The sequence below is a fragment of the Saccopteryx leptura genome, chromosome 3, assembly GCF_036850995.1.
Source record: "Saccopteryx leptura isolate mSacLep1 chromosome 3, mSacLep1_pri_phased_curated, whole genome shotgun sequence".
Taxonomy (NCBI): Eukaryota; Metazoa; Chordata; class Mammalia; order Chiroptera; family Emballonuridae; genus Saccopteryx; species Saccopteryx leptura.
The window spans coordinates 195,096,019-195,112,424 of record NC_089505.1 but is presented as its reverse complement, the minus strand read 5'-3'; the positions used below and the strand labels follow the sequence as shown (position 1 = coordinate 195,112,424).

The window sequence follows — 16,406 nt, the reverse complement described above, 5'->3', positions numbered from 1 at the left end:
TAAACACTAATATCAAATGATAGTTTTGCCATGTGATCCATCCCCAGCACATACAAATATAGAACATGACCATAAAAAGTAATGGACCTTGCCCTCCACTAAGTAATTTATGAAAGCAGATCCAGGCTGGAATGCCAGCTGGAATTACCTTCTCCCTGCCTGCTATTTTTGCATGGACAGCTTTGCATAGATGATAGAAGCTGAGTCCTGCAGAGAGGACCCACACTGTGGCTGCTGAAACTGCAAGCAAGTGGCAAATCCGAATTGAAGGCCAAAATATGTTTTGTTTTTAAAAAATGTTTTTAAAAGATACTTATTTATTAATTTTGCAGAAAGAGGAGGGAGGATGACGAGAGACGTATGGTTGCTTCACTTTACTGGTTCATTGCTTGCTTGTTGCTTGTTGTATGTGCCTTGACTGGGCTAGCCCAGGGTTTTTTTTTTTTATTTATTTTTTTTATTTTTATTTTTTACATTTATTCATTTTTAGAGAGGAGAGAGAGGGAGAGAGAGAGAGAAGGGAGGAGGAGCTGGAAGCATCAACTCCCATATGTGCCTTGACCAGGCAAGCCCAGGGTTTTGAACCGGCAACCTCAGTGTTTCCAGGTTGACGCCTTATCCACTGTGCCACCAAAGGTCAGGCTAGCCCAGGGTTTTTTTTTTTTTTTGTATTTTTCTGAAGCTGGAAACGCGAGAGACAGTCAGACTCCCGCATGCGCCCGACCGGGATCCACCCGGCACGCCCACCAGGGGCGAGGCTCTGCCCACCAGGGGGCGATGCTCTGCCCCTCCGGGGTGTCGCTCTGCCGCGACCAGAGCCACTCTAGCGCCTGGGGCAGAGGCCAAGGAGCCATCCCCAGCGCCCGGGCCATCTTTGCTCCAATGGAGCCTTGGCTGCGGGAGGGGAAGAGAGAGACAGAGAGGAAGGAGGGGGTGGGGGTGGAGGAGCAAATGGGCGCTTCTCCTATGTGCCCTAGCCAGGAATCGAACCCGGGTCCCCCGCACGCCAGGCTGACGCTCTACCACTGAGCCAACCGGCCAGGGCTAGCCCAGGGTTTTGAACCAGCGCTCTCAGCATTCCAGATTGACGCTCTATCCATACCAACAGCCACGCCAAAATATGTTTGGTTTTTAAAAAGATTCGTTGATTGACTCAGTGAATGACCTCTTTAAAAATTAATTTCTGATTCAGACCATAAGAAAAAAACTTGCAATGCTTCTAGTTTTGTTTTGAAATATATCAGATTAATGGTGGCTAGCAAACATTTAGCTTTGCAGTGGGGAATGGTAAACAGTTGATAATTATCTTATTAAAAATACAAAGTGATCTCCACATTTGACTAAACAGAGAATGAAAAATTATACACCTATCTCCAGCCTTTAAGAAGAATCTGCCACGTCAGGCAGCCTGGAATTGTAACGAACTTTGTAGGAAATAGTTGATAAAACAAAAGATATTATCCTTCTTTATTAACCTTTACCCCTCAGATAACCCCCAAATCCCCTGTGTGTGATAACCACCTCACTTCCTTTGGGCTGTCATTCATTATCTAACTCATGTCTTACACAAAGACAGATGAGCTAATGTGCTTTATCTGATTAAAAAAAAAAAAGTCGCCATGAGTGATGTCCAACTGGACAGGATCTTAGCAAATCCTTTCTGCCTCCACAGTCCTCATTTCTAAATACCTATAAAAGCTACTACCCATGGTCCCAGCTTTCAGGCTCATTCACCGCTTTCTGTTGCAAAAGCAAACAGTCTGGGCTAAAAGAATGACAGCATTACTCTCCTCTCTGATTACCCTCCTCTCTGCATCCTGATAAATTCGTGACTAGCTTTCCTTTTGGGATTCAACACTGGCTGGGTAGCTTCAGGCTGTCAATTGAAGCAGACCCTGATGATATCACACAAAGCTCTTCCTCGCCTTCCTTCCCTGGTACTGTATTCTTCATGAACAGGCATCTGTACCTTGCCTTTAACGCTAGCCAGGGTGGAATCAGTGAGGTGGGTTTCTTGCCATGGAAAGGCTCACATAGAAAGCGAAGGCTTCTTTTAGCCTCATTTCTCCACCCATAACTCAGAATGCTCACAAAAAGCTGCCGGGTGCCAAAAAGCGATCCTGTAGGTATCAGGCAGCCATCAAAGATTGCTCTTCATAGACTGTACTTGAGCAGATATGTTAGTTGGGCTTAAGTCTATGCTCTTCTTTGGAAATTAAAAGCATTGCCTTTGGGTGCTTTTGAATTGGTAGTGAAGAGAACCAACCCATTCATTAATGTCAATAAGAGCAGAAGCTTATGCATATTTATGAAGTGAGACTAGAAAGTTAATTTAGAAAAGGCCATCAAGTGAGTCACTGGTGAGAGTCTGAAGTGCTACCTCCTCCTGAAAATGTCAACCCAGACCACTGAGAAATGCCTCCATTCTATGAAAACATAACAGCATAATACAAATGGTAAAAACTTATAAACTTTTTTTGTCTTATAGTTTTCTTTTCTATTTTCAAGATAAATGTAAAATTATATATTTAAAAATACATTAAAACATTTGGTTGGCCCATATAACTAATACCAGTAACTAAATAGAATATTTTCTTGATGCTTTTGTATTAAAAAAAAAGCTTTATAGTACTATTTTCAAGTAGTCATTACATTTTACATTAGGACCAGAATTACTTTCTTACAGTCTGTTATCTGCCATATGCGCGACCCCCTCCCCCAACAATACTTAGTTTCAGAAAGATCCAGCAGCCCCAATGGAGCAACGCAGGGACGTTTTCTGGGCACAGATGTAAGGAACACTTGGGATTGGGGCTTCGTTCATGCGTTTGCTTTTCCTTACTATTTCCAGACCTGCTGCAAACATCAACTAATTTACCTAAGAAATGCTCTGAGGTCCAAGTAATGTGACATTCTATTTGGCATTTTAAGATATTAGGCAATAATTTGACACCTTATAGTTATGGCAAAACATTACAGGGAAACAAAGGATAAACTCACTGTAACTAAAAGAAACTTTAAGATATTTGCATACATGTATCTATATCTGTATTTCTCTCTATATTCCCAAGAGTAATGAAAACAAATTCAGCTGTTAAGATTGAAAGTTTTTCTCTCTTTCTCTGGATGGCCACTGGGCTATTAAACTGGAAAAACACACATGAGGGTTTAGAAAGACAATCTATATATAAATATTTCCACTGAAATAAACCTTATTGTAGCCAAACCAAGTTACCCATTCTGGAAGATTGGCTAGGTACTCACCAAATCTATGACTTCTTCATTCTAGGCACAGATTGATTAAAATCCTCAGCTTCCCTGTTGCTAGAAATGGCCATGAATAAAGATAGAGGTGACACATGCCATTTTCAGGCTGGCCCACAAAACTTGGCAGGAATGATCCTGCATTCACCTTCCAATTCAATGCCTGAAGACCTGGAGGAGGTGGGAGCTGCCAGGTGGAAGAAACTTGGGTCCCTGAATGACCATACAGAATACTGCCAACCAAAAACACAGAGCAGACCCTATGAGAGCAAGAAAGAAATATCTACTCCATTAGGACTTGAAGAATTGAAGACTTTTTTCCTAAAGCAGTTCAATGGGCTAATACTGGACCCCGGCTAATACTGAACTCCTCCTTTCAGTCACCTAACACTTGTTGCTTTTCTCTTTCAATCTTCACCATAACTTCATGAGGTAATAGCTATTATCTCTATTTTAAAGATAAGGAAACATGGGCTTAGAGATTATCTGCCTCCTCTAAATGAGTAACTTAACAATTTGATTTGGTTAAAATGGCTTGGTGGAAATGTACTATGTACTTTACCAGATTAATTTGCCACAAGTCACCCTGAAAAGAGAACATTCTCAAGTTTAAGGGACACAGATAGCTTTGTTTTTCTTGCATTTGGAGTAGACAGCTAATGAGAAGATCTGTGATTTGAATCCAGAGAGGCCCAAGTCCAAAGTTTCTACTCCTGATGACCCTCACAGATTACTATGTTTTATAAAAATCTCAAACACATTTACATCCACTGGTGATCAGTAATCTGGATCTATTGATGCGTCAAACAATGAGTAGAAGTCCTAAGGTTACTGCTACTAGACTTTCTTGCTTAGTTTAAGACCAACAAATTATTTGCAAATTAGATTTCTGCTCCATGCACTAGACAATCCTCATGAGGTGAGTGCTTTGAGCAGAGCACTGTGGTGGGCATGAACATTCACTTGGAGATGGAGGAATGGCTGGAAGGAAGCTCTCATCTTTCTTGCCTTTGTAATTTTTCAGTCTGTCTATAAATGAAAAGACCAAGAATCAGTTTTAGATTCCTTCTCTATACACAGGAAGGGACTATTTGATTTTAAAGTGCAAGTCCAAATAAAGACAGAAAGAGAAAAGGGAGTCTAGAAGAAACACACCTCTCACTTTTGGGGGAATAAAAAACTCAGATTCTTAGTCTTTTCAATGGAATAAAATCCACAAAGCGGTCAAAGACCATAAATCATCATCTCTGAAGTTGGAAACTTAGGGTTAATTTTTTTTCCTCTGTGTACCAGTATTAATTCCACACACACACACACACACACACACACACACGCATGCACGCACATACACACGCATATATATACAGATCACTTCCCTGATTTCACTGCCAGGTCTCAGCAGTTAAGAAATGTTGGATTGGGGTGGTGAACACACAACACAATAGACAGATGATGTATGATAGGATTGTATACCAGAAACCTATATAATTTTATTGTCCAATGTCACCCCCAAAAATTCAATACAAATTTTTAAAAAAGCAATGTTGAAGAAAATATGGAACGTGTGCCTGGGATGGAAGAGAATGCTTGCTGTAGCCTCAGCAGTTCCCCACCACACCCACACTCCCCATCTGCCTACAAATTAACAGGTACTGAGGAGGTGGGGTCTTGGTGGGGGGGGGGTGAATGCCTTCTTTCAGTAGTGTCTATCTAGGGCACTCATCTACCAGAGGTTCCATTTTCAGCGCAGGCCAGAGTTTTGGGTCACCCATAGTGGAGATAATTAAAAATTAGGTTTCACATCTCTCCCAGGTGACATGAGATGTCTCAATGCCCCCCCCCCCAAACAACAAAAAAACGCACACTTCTTTCACCTCTTTCTATTCAACTAAATACTTTCTACAGTTTTATTTTGACATACAAGTCTTACAAATGTCTATGCAGTGTGGCTCTTATTATGTGTAGTGTCTGTAAAAAGGTCTTTGGATGGTTGCGTAAAGGATTGGACCCTGGTCTAGATCCCACAGAAAGATCATTAATGTGTTACTGAATTTCACATGTCATCCTTGTAAGTTAGAAATAACATGTTTTCCCTGTAACTACTTGAAGTAAAAGTAATTAAATAGTTGGGTGTGCTAGGGTCTCTTGAAAATTTCTGCACTTACAGAATGCGAGTTTGTTGACCATTTTCCATGTGAGAATATTTCATCAACTGGGAAGAGACAAGCTTAATCGTCACTAAAATTCATAGACAACAATGCTGAAAGGACTAGGCCATTCTTTTGCCTAAAGATCATTTCTAGCCTGACCAGGCGGTGGTGCAGTGGATAGAGCGTCAGACTGGGATGCGGAGGACCCAGGTTCGAGACCCCGAGGTCTCCAGCTTGAGTACGGGCTCACCTGGTTAGAGCAAAGCTCACCAGCTTGGACCCAAGGTCGCTGGCTCGAGCAAGGGGTTACTCGGTCTGCTGCAGCCCCACGGTCAAGGCACATATGAGAAAGCAATCAATGAACAACTAAGGTGTCGCAACGTGCAACAAAAAACTAATGATTGATGCTTCTCATCTCTCCATTCCTGTCTGTCTGTCCCTGTCTATCCCTCTCTCTGACTCTCTCTCTGTCTCTGAAAAAAGAAAAAAAGATCATTTCTATAAATTACAACAATGGGAGAGAAGACAAGCGCTTGTGAACTATTTTGCACATGTTTCATGACTTGATCTGTCATGAGCATGATAATATACCAATGAGAGGGGTGCTTTCAAAATGCAGGATGTCTTGACCTATCAGTACATCAGGAAATCCACTCAGTGGCTCATGATCAGAATTTAAAAAGGAAGAAGAAGAGAACAGAACAAAAGAGTAGACTAAAAGAAAAATGTCAGAATGCAGTGCACTTGGTAAGGAGAACTGTTGAAGAACTGAGTGGTGAAATAAAATATCTATTTTTTTCTATAGGCCAAAAATTTTAAAGCCTTTGTATTAGAGGATACAAGAAACATGTTTCTTAGTTCAAAATGAGAAAAGAAATTTGAAATTGGATGTCATCATTGTCAATCAAGCCTATAGACAAACCTCTTATTCTATTTCTCCCAAGATAGACAGAGGGGTAAGGGTGGAGGAACTCTAAGGGCGGGGTGGCTTCACATTTTGTCTGTGGCTCATGGTCTTATTAAAAAACAAACAAACAAACCCCCCCCCCCACAATTATTTTAGATTCTGACAAAGAGAAGGGACTCAAGGTAATCTGTATTAGTTTTCTATTGCTATGCAACAAAATACCCCAAACCTAGTGCCTTGAAACAATATCCATTTATCATCTCAGTTCAGTATGTCAGAAATCGGCAAAGGAAGCTATAGTGTCTGCTCGGGGTTTCACAGGGCTAAAATCAAGGTGTCAGCAGGGCTATATTGCCATCTGAAGCTTGGGGTCCTCTTTGAGGCACATGTAGTTGTTGGCAGAATTTGATTACTGGCAGTTGTAGGACTGAGATTCCCTGTTTTATTGCTGGCTGTCAGCAGAAGGTCTTTCTCAGCTTCTAGAAGCTGTCTTCTCCCTACATGGTAGCTCATGTCTTCAAGGACAGCAGAAGAATCTCCCTCCCACCACTTTGACAGTCTCATATACCAGTGGTCCCCAACCTTTTTTGGGCCATGGACCAGCCTTTAGGGTGGAACGGATAAATGTATCATGTGACTGAGACAAGTGTCAAGAGTGAGTCTTAGACGGATGTAACAGAGGGAATCTGGTCATTTTTAAAAAATAAAACATCGTTCAGACTTAAATATAAATAAAATGGAAATAATGTAAGTTATTTATTCTTTCTCTGTGGACCGGTACCAAATGGCCCACGGACCGGTACCGGTCTGCGGCCTGGGGGTTGGGGACCACTGCCATATACCACCACATAATCACTGGAGTGACTGTCCCATTACCCTGCTCAGAAACACGTCAAGGGAGAGATTATACATTAGGTGGTGGGAATCTTGCGGTCCATCTCAGAATTCTGCCTACCACAGAATTTCCCCTAACAGTTAGAATTCACCTAAAGCAATGACCATCAAGCATTTAAAAGTACTTAAAAGAAATGCATACATCTGCATTTTCCAAACTGGTACACCAGCCTTCTGCAGGACTTGAATAGATATCCTTCTATAAAAAGCTTCCATGGTCAAATAAGTTTGCAAAAATGTAGGTTTAATAATGTTTAACATGTTTCTTTACTTGAACAGAGTGGAATTTTCCTAATCATATCTAACCCAGGAGAATTTTTCTTGAGTTTGTACTAAATAAATCCACCACTTTGTTAATGTCACTATAATACTAATATTACATTAAAGGAGCTGTATTACCACTCTAGTGTTGTGAATTTTATTTCCTCTATGATACCTTTGGTGATACCTCTACCTACAAGGCCCCTCCTTCCCTTAATTTTGGTAGCACTAACGTTCTACCATGCTTGATTGGCAGTTTGCTTATAATTGATAAATACAAAATACTTTTCCTTTTTGATGGTCATGCTCTACTAAATTTAATCTCTTTGAAGACTGGCACTCTGGCATTGGACACAACTGAGCATTGATGAAGCATGTTGGCTGAAGTCTCTGGGTATTGGAGCTATTCTTGGGCAATTCATAAGCTTTGGAACAAGAGAGTAAACCAGTTGCACTCTCTCTGAAGCTCTCCTGGCTCATCTTTAAATTGAGAGCGCTACGAAGGATGATTTATAAGGGCTCTTCCCCACCTAACATCTAATATATGCCTGTCCCAAAGCCCTGCCCCAACTCATAGGTGTTTTTTTTTTTACAGTGCCTGGCCCACAAAAAGCACTTGATAAATCTTTGTCCTCCAATGAACTGTGAGCTTGCATTGTTGTGGGTTCCAGTATTTTATCAGTACTTTCCTATGTTCTAGGAGGTTGCTAGCCTCCAGCTTGCCCGGGGGCTCACCTTCCATCAGCAGGGTTGGAGGCAACCCTTAGGAGGTTCTCCTGCCTTAAAATATCTTCCCTTCCCAATGCTTGAAACTCCTGTTAAAGACCCTCCTCTGTCATTTTACCTCAGAGCTGTAATGCAATCTAAGTAAATAATCAGATGAATCATTACTCAGTAACTCATCCACTAGAAAGGAAGTCACCTTGTATAGGCATGAGATGCGAGCAGAAATAAACCTCTGCTGTTAGAAGTCACTAAGATTTTGAAGATGTTTGTTACGGCAGCATAACACAACTTGTTTTGATCTAGAAATGTTCAGAAGAAAAGAAACATGAGTTTGAAGTCTGACTGCTGAGGGTTCTTATGCTAGGGACTGTAGGTGGTGCCACCTACATTCCTGGTGTCCAAAGCACAGCAACAAACTGGCAACAGCGGCATCACCTTGTTTGAACTAGAGTCTTGGGCCCCACCCTGGACCTACTAATTCAGACCTTGCACTTGAACAAGGTGATTCAAACAAAGACTCGAGCTTGTGAGGCAATGCTATAGCAGCTGCTGGAAACGAAGGCTGGAAACACCGGAAATAAATGTGAGCTGGAGGCCTAACTGTGAGAGTCACAGTTTCTCAAAGTGTGGTCCCTGAGCCAGCAGCATCACTATCACATCGGAGCTTTTGAGAAATGCAGATTCTCAGGGCACAACCAGGTCTGGTTGAGCTGAAAACTGTTAAGTAGAGCCTAGAAATCTGGGTTTTAACAACCCTGCAGGTGATTCCCATACAAGCTCAAGTCTGGAAACCACTGCTCTATGCCAAATAGAGTTGAGATGACAGAAGTTAATATTCTCCTGAAAGAATAAAGTGGGAATGACATGGACAGTTATAACACTGTTCCTAAGAGAAGCTACAGCATGCTTTATGATAATCTTCTTTATGATGTATCTTTTAGAATGTATGTGGGAGAAATAAAGGCCTGGCCATGGACTGTTCTCACCACTGAGGTGGTAACCTCCCAAATCTGCTTTTCCGCTGAGTTGAAGTACTAGGACAGTCCTCTGGGTAAAGATGGAGAGGACAAAAAGAGAGGCAGGTATCAAAAAAATTGCTTTTCATTTCGCCTACAGGATACTGCTAAGGCTTACTGTGCTCGGAGTACTGTAATAAGTATTGCAAGGAACATCGCCAGCCATGCCCTTCCCAGGTATGAGTCCCCTGGAACAGATCCATTGCTCTTCCTTTGATCAAGAACACAGTAGAGTAAGAAGGGGGAGCTGTAGGTGTTATGTCCAAGAATAAGCATAGCCACATGCTCAGACACACATTACCCCTCACCATGGCTAGTCCCACTTCATTCATTCATTGTTCATTTGATCACTTGTTCACTTAAAATGTAATAAGTGACTTTTATATGAGAGACATACAAAGCCAATGGAGAAGCCTTTTGTTTTTTCCTTAAAGAAGGGATTGAGTAGGGCATCAGCCAAGAAAATCATGGTTCTTCCCTCCGAGATTCTCCATGATGCATGGAGGTTACTTTCCCTCTTATTTTATTCACAGAAAAGTCTGTCCCTAGAAGGCATCACATTGTGATTTCCTAGTTTCACTGTTCTCTTTTGCAAAGGGAAAAATACAATCAGGGATTGAGAAAGCCAAGGAAGAAAATGCATCCACAGCAGAGCACAGTATTTTCATCTTTACAAAGCTGTCTGGCTAGGCTGTGTGCTATCTCATTCCTGTAACAGAAGTGATCCACCCATCTACCCAGGTGGAGGATTGGCAGTGCTGGCTACAAGTTATAATTACCTGATAGGCCCATAAAACTATCAAGGCCAACACCACTTCTCAGACCAATGAAACCATAACCTCTTGGAGTGAGATCCAGGCACTGGTATTTAAAACATTTTTTTCTGGTGATACCACTGCACAGGTAGGTCTGGGAACCACTGTTCCAGGGAGAGCTAGAGTCTCAAGTATTGGCCCTTTATGGAGCTGAGCTTCATTCCCTGAAAGTCAGAGTCCTAGTTTCTCAGCTCAAACAAATTACAGGAGTTTGTTTTAGGATTCAAAGTGAGCTATTAAATTTAAGCTGTTGTGTTATAATGAATATAATAAATATTCAATTATCTTCTATATTTATATTGTTGTTACCAAAATTCAGATGCAGAATATTAGTCAAAAGAACAATTACTTTTTTTCTTATTTAACAGAGTATGCTGGTAATAAATATATTTTTCAATGAGTAATTTAATTTATTCTGTACTGATTTAGCCTCTCCATACTACTTATGAACTAGAAGATAATCAATTTCATACATGGTGATGGGTGTGAACACTTTTTGATAACAAAGCAGCACAAAGTATGAACTAATAATGGGTAGTAAACACTTGATTATACAATGATTCTGAGACTAATAAAACAAATAGGATACAAATGACATAAATAAATTGACCTTGTAAACTGGTGACATCAATTGTTACAGTATGAACTTGGCCATAATAAGAATACGAAGGCAGAAGAAATGTTCCATGCATGCTCTGGCTTAGGGACGAACCCTTTGAGTGCTGTAAATCTCATTTTCAGGTTGTCGCTCACAGTAACTGGTTCGGCTGCTTCGTGTTATTTTTATCTTACACCACCCATTTCCCAGGCACCCATCTCTCAGGATACACTTTTACCTCCTGGGGTTGCTGGTACTGAGAGGCCATCAGGAGGAAAGCCCGCTGGGCCTGGAAAGCGCTATGCACCATTTCTGCCTGGGAAAAAAGAGGAAGAGGGGATTTCAATGTTTGAGCTCCTTCACAGAGAGTTACCGTATAACCCAGAAATTCTGTTCCTAGAGTATACCCCATGGAAATAAAAAAATATGTCCACACAAAAACTTGTAAATAAATGTTCATAGCGGCATACCTCATAAGACTCCAGATATGGAAACAACCAGAATGTCAACTGATGAATGAGTAAATAAAATATGACCTATCCATACAATGGCATATTATTAGGCATTAAAAAGAAAAGAAATGCTGATGCATGCTACAGCATGGGTGAGCCCTGAAAACCATATACTAAGTGAATGAAGTCGGTAACAAAAGACCACATTTGTGTGATTCCATTTATATAAAATGACTGGAATAAGCCTATCTATCTAGAGCAGGGGTCTCAAACTCGTGGCCCGCCGAACAATTTTGTGCGGCCCGCAGACTAATCCATGAAGTTCAAAATATTTTGGATAAAATTAAGTAAGCCTAGGGGCCTACTTGTATTTTTCATTTCTCTAGCATCCTAGCTAGATATTAGCTTAGTTGTGATGCGAACTACAGTTTCTGGTCGTTTTGTGACACTGAGTAAACTGCATATACGATTGTGCTTGTTGTACTGATTTTTTTTTGTTTTCAACTGCAGTGAGAAAAGTGTTGCATAACAGTTGCCTTTTGTAGACCTAGTGTGGCCCGCCGAACGGCTGTGATCTTGCTCTGCGGCCCACATGCTGAGTTGAGTTTGAGACCCCTGATCTAGAGGGTGGTTGCCAGGGGCTGAGGGGAGGAAGGGATGGAGAGTGAATGCTAATGAGTGTGGAGTTTCTTTTGAGAGTAATGAAAATGTTCTGGGATTGTACAGTGGTAATATATTCACAACTTGGTGAGTATACTAAAACTCACTGAATTGCACATGTTAAAAAAATGAATGTTATGTGAATTATATATTTCAACAAAGCTGTTTAAACAAAATGTTTAAGCTCCAAAGTATTTTCAAAGGGTGTTACTCTTGTCTTTCTGTATAGTGCACCCAAATCTGTTCCATACCTTCTGGTGGAAAGAAAATAATCCCTTAAAACACAGCCAACACTGGAGTGATGTCAGAGAAATGATGCTATGAGAGGTGCTCCCGATATCTCCCCTTGAAATTTCAACAAATTCAACAACTAAAGACAGAGAAAAAAAATCTCAGGAGCACCTGAAATATACACACACCAGACAAAGGTATGTCTAGGTGAAAAGGTGGCTGAATATATAATCCACTCTGAAGGAAATAAGATGGAGAACGGAGTATTCCGTTTTCCTCACGGATCTGAGAAAGGGCTGCTTTTGTCTAGAATGGAGAGAAGTAGAAGGTCTAGGGAAGAGGAAAGAACCTGGGATAGGATGGATGATCAAGCAGAGGAGAGAGCATGCAGTGTGGCCTGAGATCGCGGACGCGGGGCGAGCAAGGGTACAAGGGTGGCAGGCTCCAATGGAGGTTGCCGGTGCCTGTGGAGGTTGGTGCTTGAGCAGCTTGTGTGCTCCTGGGTCTGTGATCATGGGCAGTGTGTGAGTGGCTCCACCTGGTTATCAGCAGTGGACATCTGTGTGGGCTGTAGCCAGCATTTCTCTGTGACCCTGGCACCGCGACCAATAGCACGGAAAGTACACAAGAGCTGGGATCAGTAGGCCTGGACCTGTCCAGGCTAGGTGACTCCACCAGCCGATACAGGTCTCAAAGCGCATTCCTGTATTCTTTGCTCTGACTGAGATCACAGGTGCTATGTGCCTAAGGGGGTGGGAGCAGACCTCTGTGTGCACTGCAGAAGTCATGGGAGCTGGGCACACATGTGGGCTACCAAACAGGGTACAGGATAAAAGCCTGTGGAGATTAGACCTGTGGAGTGTTGAGGCATACTAGACATGCCCGGGGGCCCTTAGAAAGGCACCTGATCTGCAATCGTCTCGCAGCCCTGCCTGCTCTCACTGGTGGCTCTGGTTGGCACAGCCTTACCCAGGACTCTGCTTTGAGTGGTACTGGAGGAAAGACCTGGCTCCTCTTAGAGCCTCTTGCTCTACAAGCAGTGGATGGGGCAACCTCACAGCTAAGTCCCCAGGCTGCTAGCTCAGGAGGGAGAGATACGAGAAGAGGCACCTGGAAAATTAACTGAGTCTCTCATTGTCAGAGCCTTAAAGCCCTAACAAGCCCTGACTCCCAATGGGACTGAAGCCCAGCCTACATCACTGCCATAGAGACACAACAGCAAATCTTTGCTCAAGAGCCCTACAGGGGCAAAACCTGTAGTACAGTGCCACCTGCCAAAAAAAAAAAAAAAAAAAAAAAAGAAAAAAAAAAGAAGCTACCTCTCAAAACCAGGAAATAGTTGTTATATACTGTAACATTTTCTTCTTCTTTTCTCTTTTTTTTTTCTCTTTTACTTTTCCTCTCATTTGATCATTTATCAACTTAGTATTTTATTTTGAATTCTCATTTTTCTTTGTGGCATTTTGCGTGTTTTTTACTTCATTTTTTATCTCTTTGTCATTTCCCCTGAGTTCTGGCTCCCTGTTCTCTGTAGTTTTTATGCCACTTACCATAATAAAATTTTCATTTTTTCACTGTATCTTTTCAATTCTTATTTTATTTTGTAAATTATCTCTTATTAGTGTTATTACCAATACCACTCTCAAATGCCATTAAGAAAAAATAAATCAAATATCATGAATACAAATGACAGAGATGTTGCTCAGAGAGATGATGAAAAATCTCTAGGAAAAAATTTCAATGGCTTGGAAACATTGGAGTTAAATGACAGAGAAATAAAAATTGAAGTCCTAAAAATACTCAGGGAATACAAACATGGAAAGCCAATTAGGTGAGCTCAATAAACAACTGAATGAACAGAAAGAATACATCACCAAGGAAATGGAAACTATAAAAAGGAACCAAACAGAGATGAAAAACTCAATACATGAACTGAAAAACGAGGTAACAAGCTTAGCTAATAGAACAGGTCAGATAGAGGAGAGAATTAGTGACATAGAAGAGAGGCAACAAGAGACACTACAGAGAGAAGAGGAGAGAAACTCATGAATTAAAAAAAATGAGAAAGCCCTACATGAATTGTCTGACTACATCAGAAAGAGCAACATAAGAATAATGGGTATATCATAAGGAGAAGAGAGAGAAAATGGAAGGGAGAACACATTCAAACAGATAATAGATAAGAACTTCCAAGTCTGTGGAAAGAATTAGAGCCTCAAATTCAAAAAGCAAACAGAACACCAAGTTACCTTAGCCCAAACAGACCTACTCCAAGACACACTGTAATGAAATTATCACAAAACAATGACAAAGAAAAAATCCTCAAGGCAGCCAGGGAAAAGAAGAATACAACTTATAAAGGAAGGCCCATTAGGTTATCATCAGATTTCTCAGCAGAAATTCTACAAACCAGAAGAGAGTGGACCCCAATATTTAAAGAACTGAATGAGAGGCACTTCCAGCCAAGAATACTATACCCATCAAAGCTATCCTTCAAATACGAAGGGGAAATAAAAACATTCACAGATATAGAAAAGATGAGAGAATTTATCACCAGAAAACACCAACTTCAGGAAATACTAAAGGGGGTTATCTGACTAGATTCAAAAAACAAAACAAAACAAAATTACAAGTAAAAGCTCCAATAATATCACAATAAAAACAAGATTAATCGGTGACAACAAAAACAAAAAAGTGGAGAGGACAAAGATTAACAGTAGCAAAGGAGGATGGAATGCAGAAGTATGCATGAGATAATGTACTGCAATGAATATAATATATATCCTTTTTATTACCTAAAGTTAACCACCCCTAAAAAAACCACTGCAGAAACACATGGCTTAAAAAAAGAAGAAACAGGAAAAACATATGGAATACAACCAAACAAAACAAATGACAGAGAAACAAAAGAGAAGAACCAAACAAGATACAGAGCTATCAGAAAGCAATATATAAAATGGCAATAGAAAACCCTTGTGTCAATAATTTTATTAAATGTAAATGGATTGAACTCACCAATAAAAAGACACAGAGTAGCAGAGTGGATAAAAAAAATCCAACTGTATGCTGCCTTCAAAAAACACGTGTAAACTACAAGGATAAAAACAAATACAAAGTGATAGGTTAAAAAATGATTCTCCAAGCAAATAACATCCAAAGAAAAGCAGGTGTAGCCATACTCATATCTAACAATGCTGACTACAAGACAGCAAAGGTAATCAGGGACAAAGATGGTCATTTCATAATGATAAAGGGGACATTGAATCAAGAAGATATAACACTTCTTAATATATACGCACCAAATCAAAAAGCACCAAAGTATATAAGACATCTACTAACTAATCTAAAAATAAAAACCAACAAAAATACAATCATACTTGGAGAGTTTAATACACCACTGACTGCTCTAGATCATACATCCAAACAAAAAAGTCAATAAAGAAGTATGGGCCTTAAACAAAACACTAGAACAATTGGATATGATAGACATCTACAGGACATTTCATCCCCAAATGCCAGAGTATACATTTTTTTCCAATGTACATGGAACATTCTCAAGAACTGACCATAAGTTGGGCCACAAAACTAACATCAACAAATTCAGAAAGATTGAAATTATACCAAGCATATTCTCTGACCATAAAGCTTTGAAACTAGAATTCAACTGCAAAAACGAAGTAAACAAATCCACAAAAATGTGGAAACTAAACAACATACTTCTAAAAAATGAGTGGATCAAAGAAGCAATAAAAGCAGAGATCAAAAGATACATATAGAAAAACGAAAATGACAGTACGACATATCAGAATCTCTGGGATGCAGCAAAAGCAGTAATAAGAGGCAAGTTCATATCACTACAGGCTTATGTGAACAAACAAGACAGAGCCCAAGTAAACAACTTAACATTACATCTTAAGGAACTAGAAAAAGAACAAAGGCAACTCAAAACCAGCAGAAGAAAGGAAATAATAAAAATCAGAGCAGAAATAAATGAAATAGAGAATAGAAAAAAATCAATAAAACAAGGAGCTGATTCTTTGAAAAGGTCAACAAAATTGACAAACCCTTGGCAAGATTCACTAAGGGAAAAAGAGAAAAGGACTCATATAAACAAAATCCAAAATGAAAGAGAAGAAATCACCACAGATATCATAGGTATAGAAAGAATTATCATAGAATACTATGAAAAACTATATGCCACCAAATGTAACAATCTAGAAGAAATGGATAAATTCCTAGAACAATACAATCTTCCTAGACTGAGTCATGAAGAAGTAGATAACCTAAACAGACCCATAAGCCAGGAGGAAATAGACACAACTGTTGGGGACTGAAAGCCAACCGGATCTTTGCAGTTTAGATTTTTGGGGGACAGAGATGTGGGGAACTGACAGTAAGCTGACAGTCTGCCCAACTCACCACCTCACTTGTT

At 40.3% G+C, this 16,406-nt stretch overlaps 1 protein-coding gene across 1 annotated transcript in view; it reads right to left on the bottom strand.

The window, feature by feature from the left end:
- Window positions 1-16,406, bottom strand: part of CAP2 (cyclase associated actin cytoskeleton regulatory protein 2) — a 189,026-nt gene that overhangs the window by 111,947 nt on the left and 60,673 nt on the right. The window contains exon 4 of the mRNA XM_066377118.1: window positions 10,870-10,947. Coding sequence (XP_066233215.1) covers window positions 10,870-10,947 — 78 coding nt within the window. The remainder of the gene's footprint in view (window positions 1-10,869; window positions 10,948-16,406) is intronic.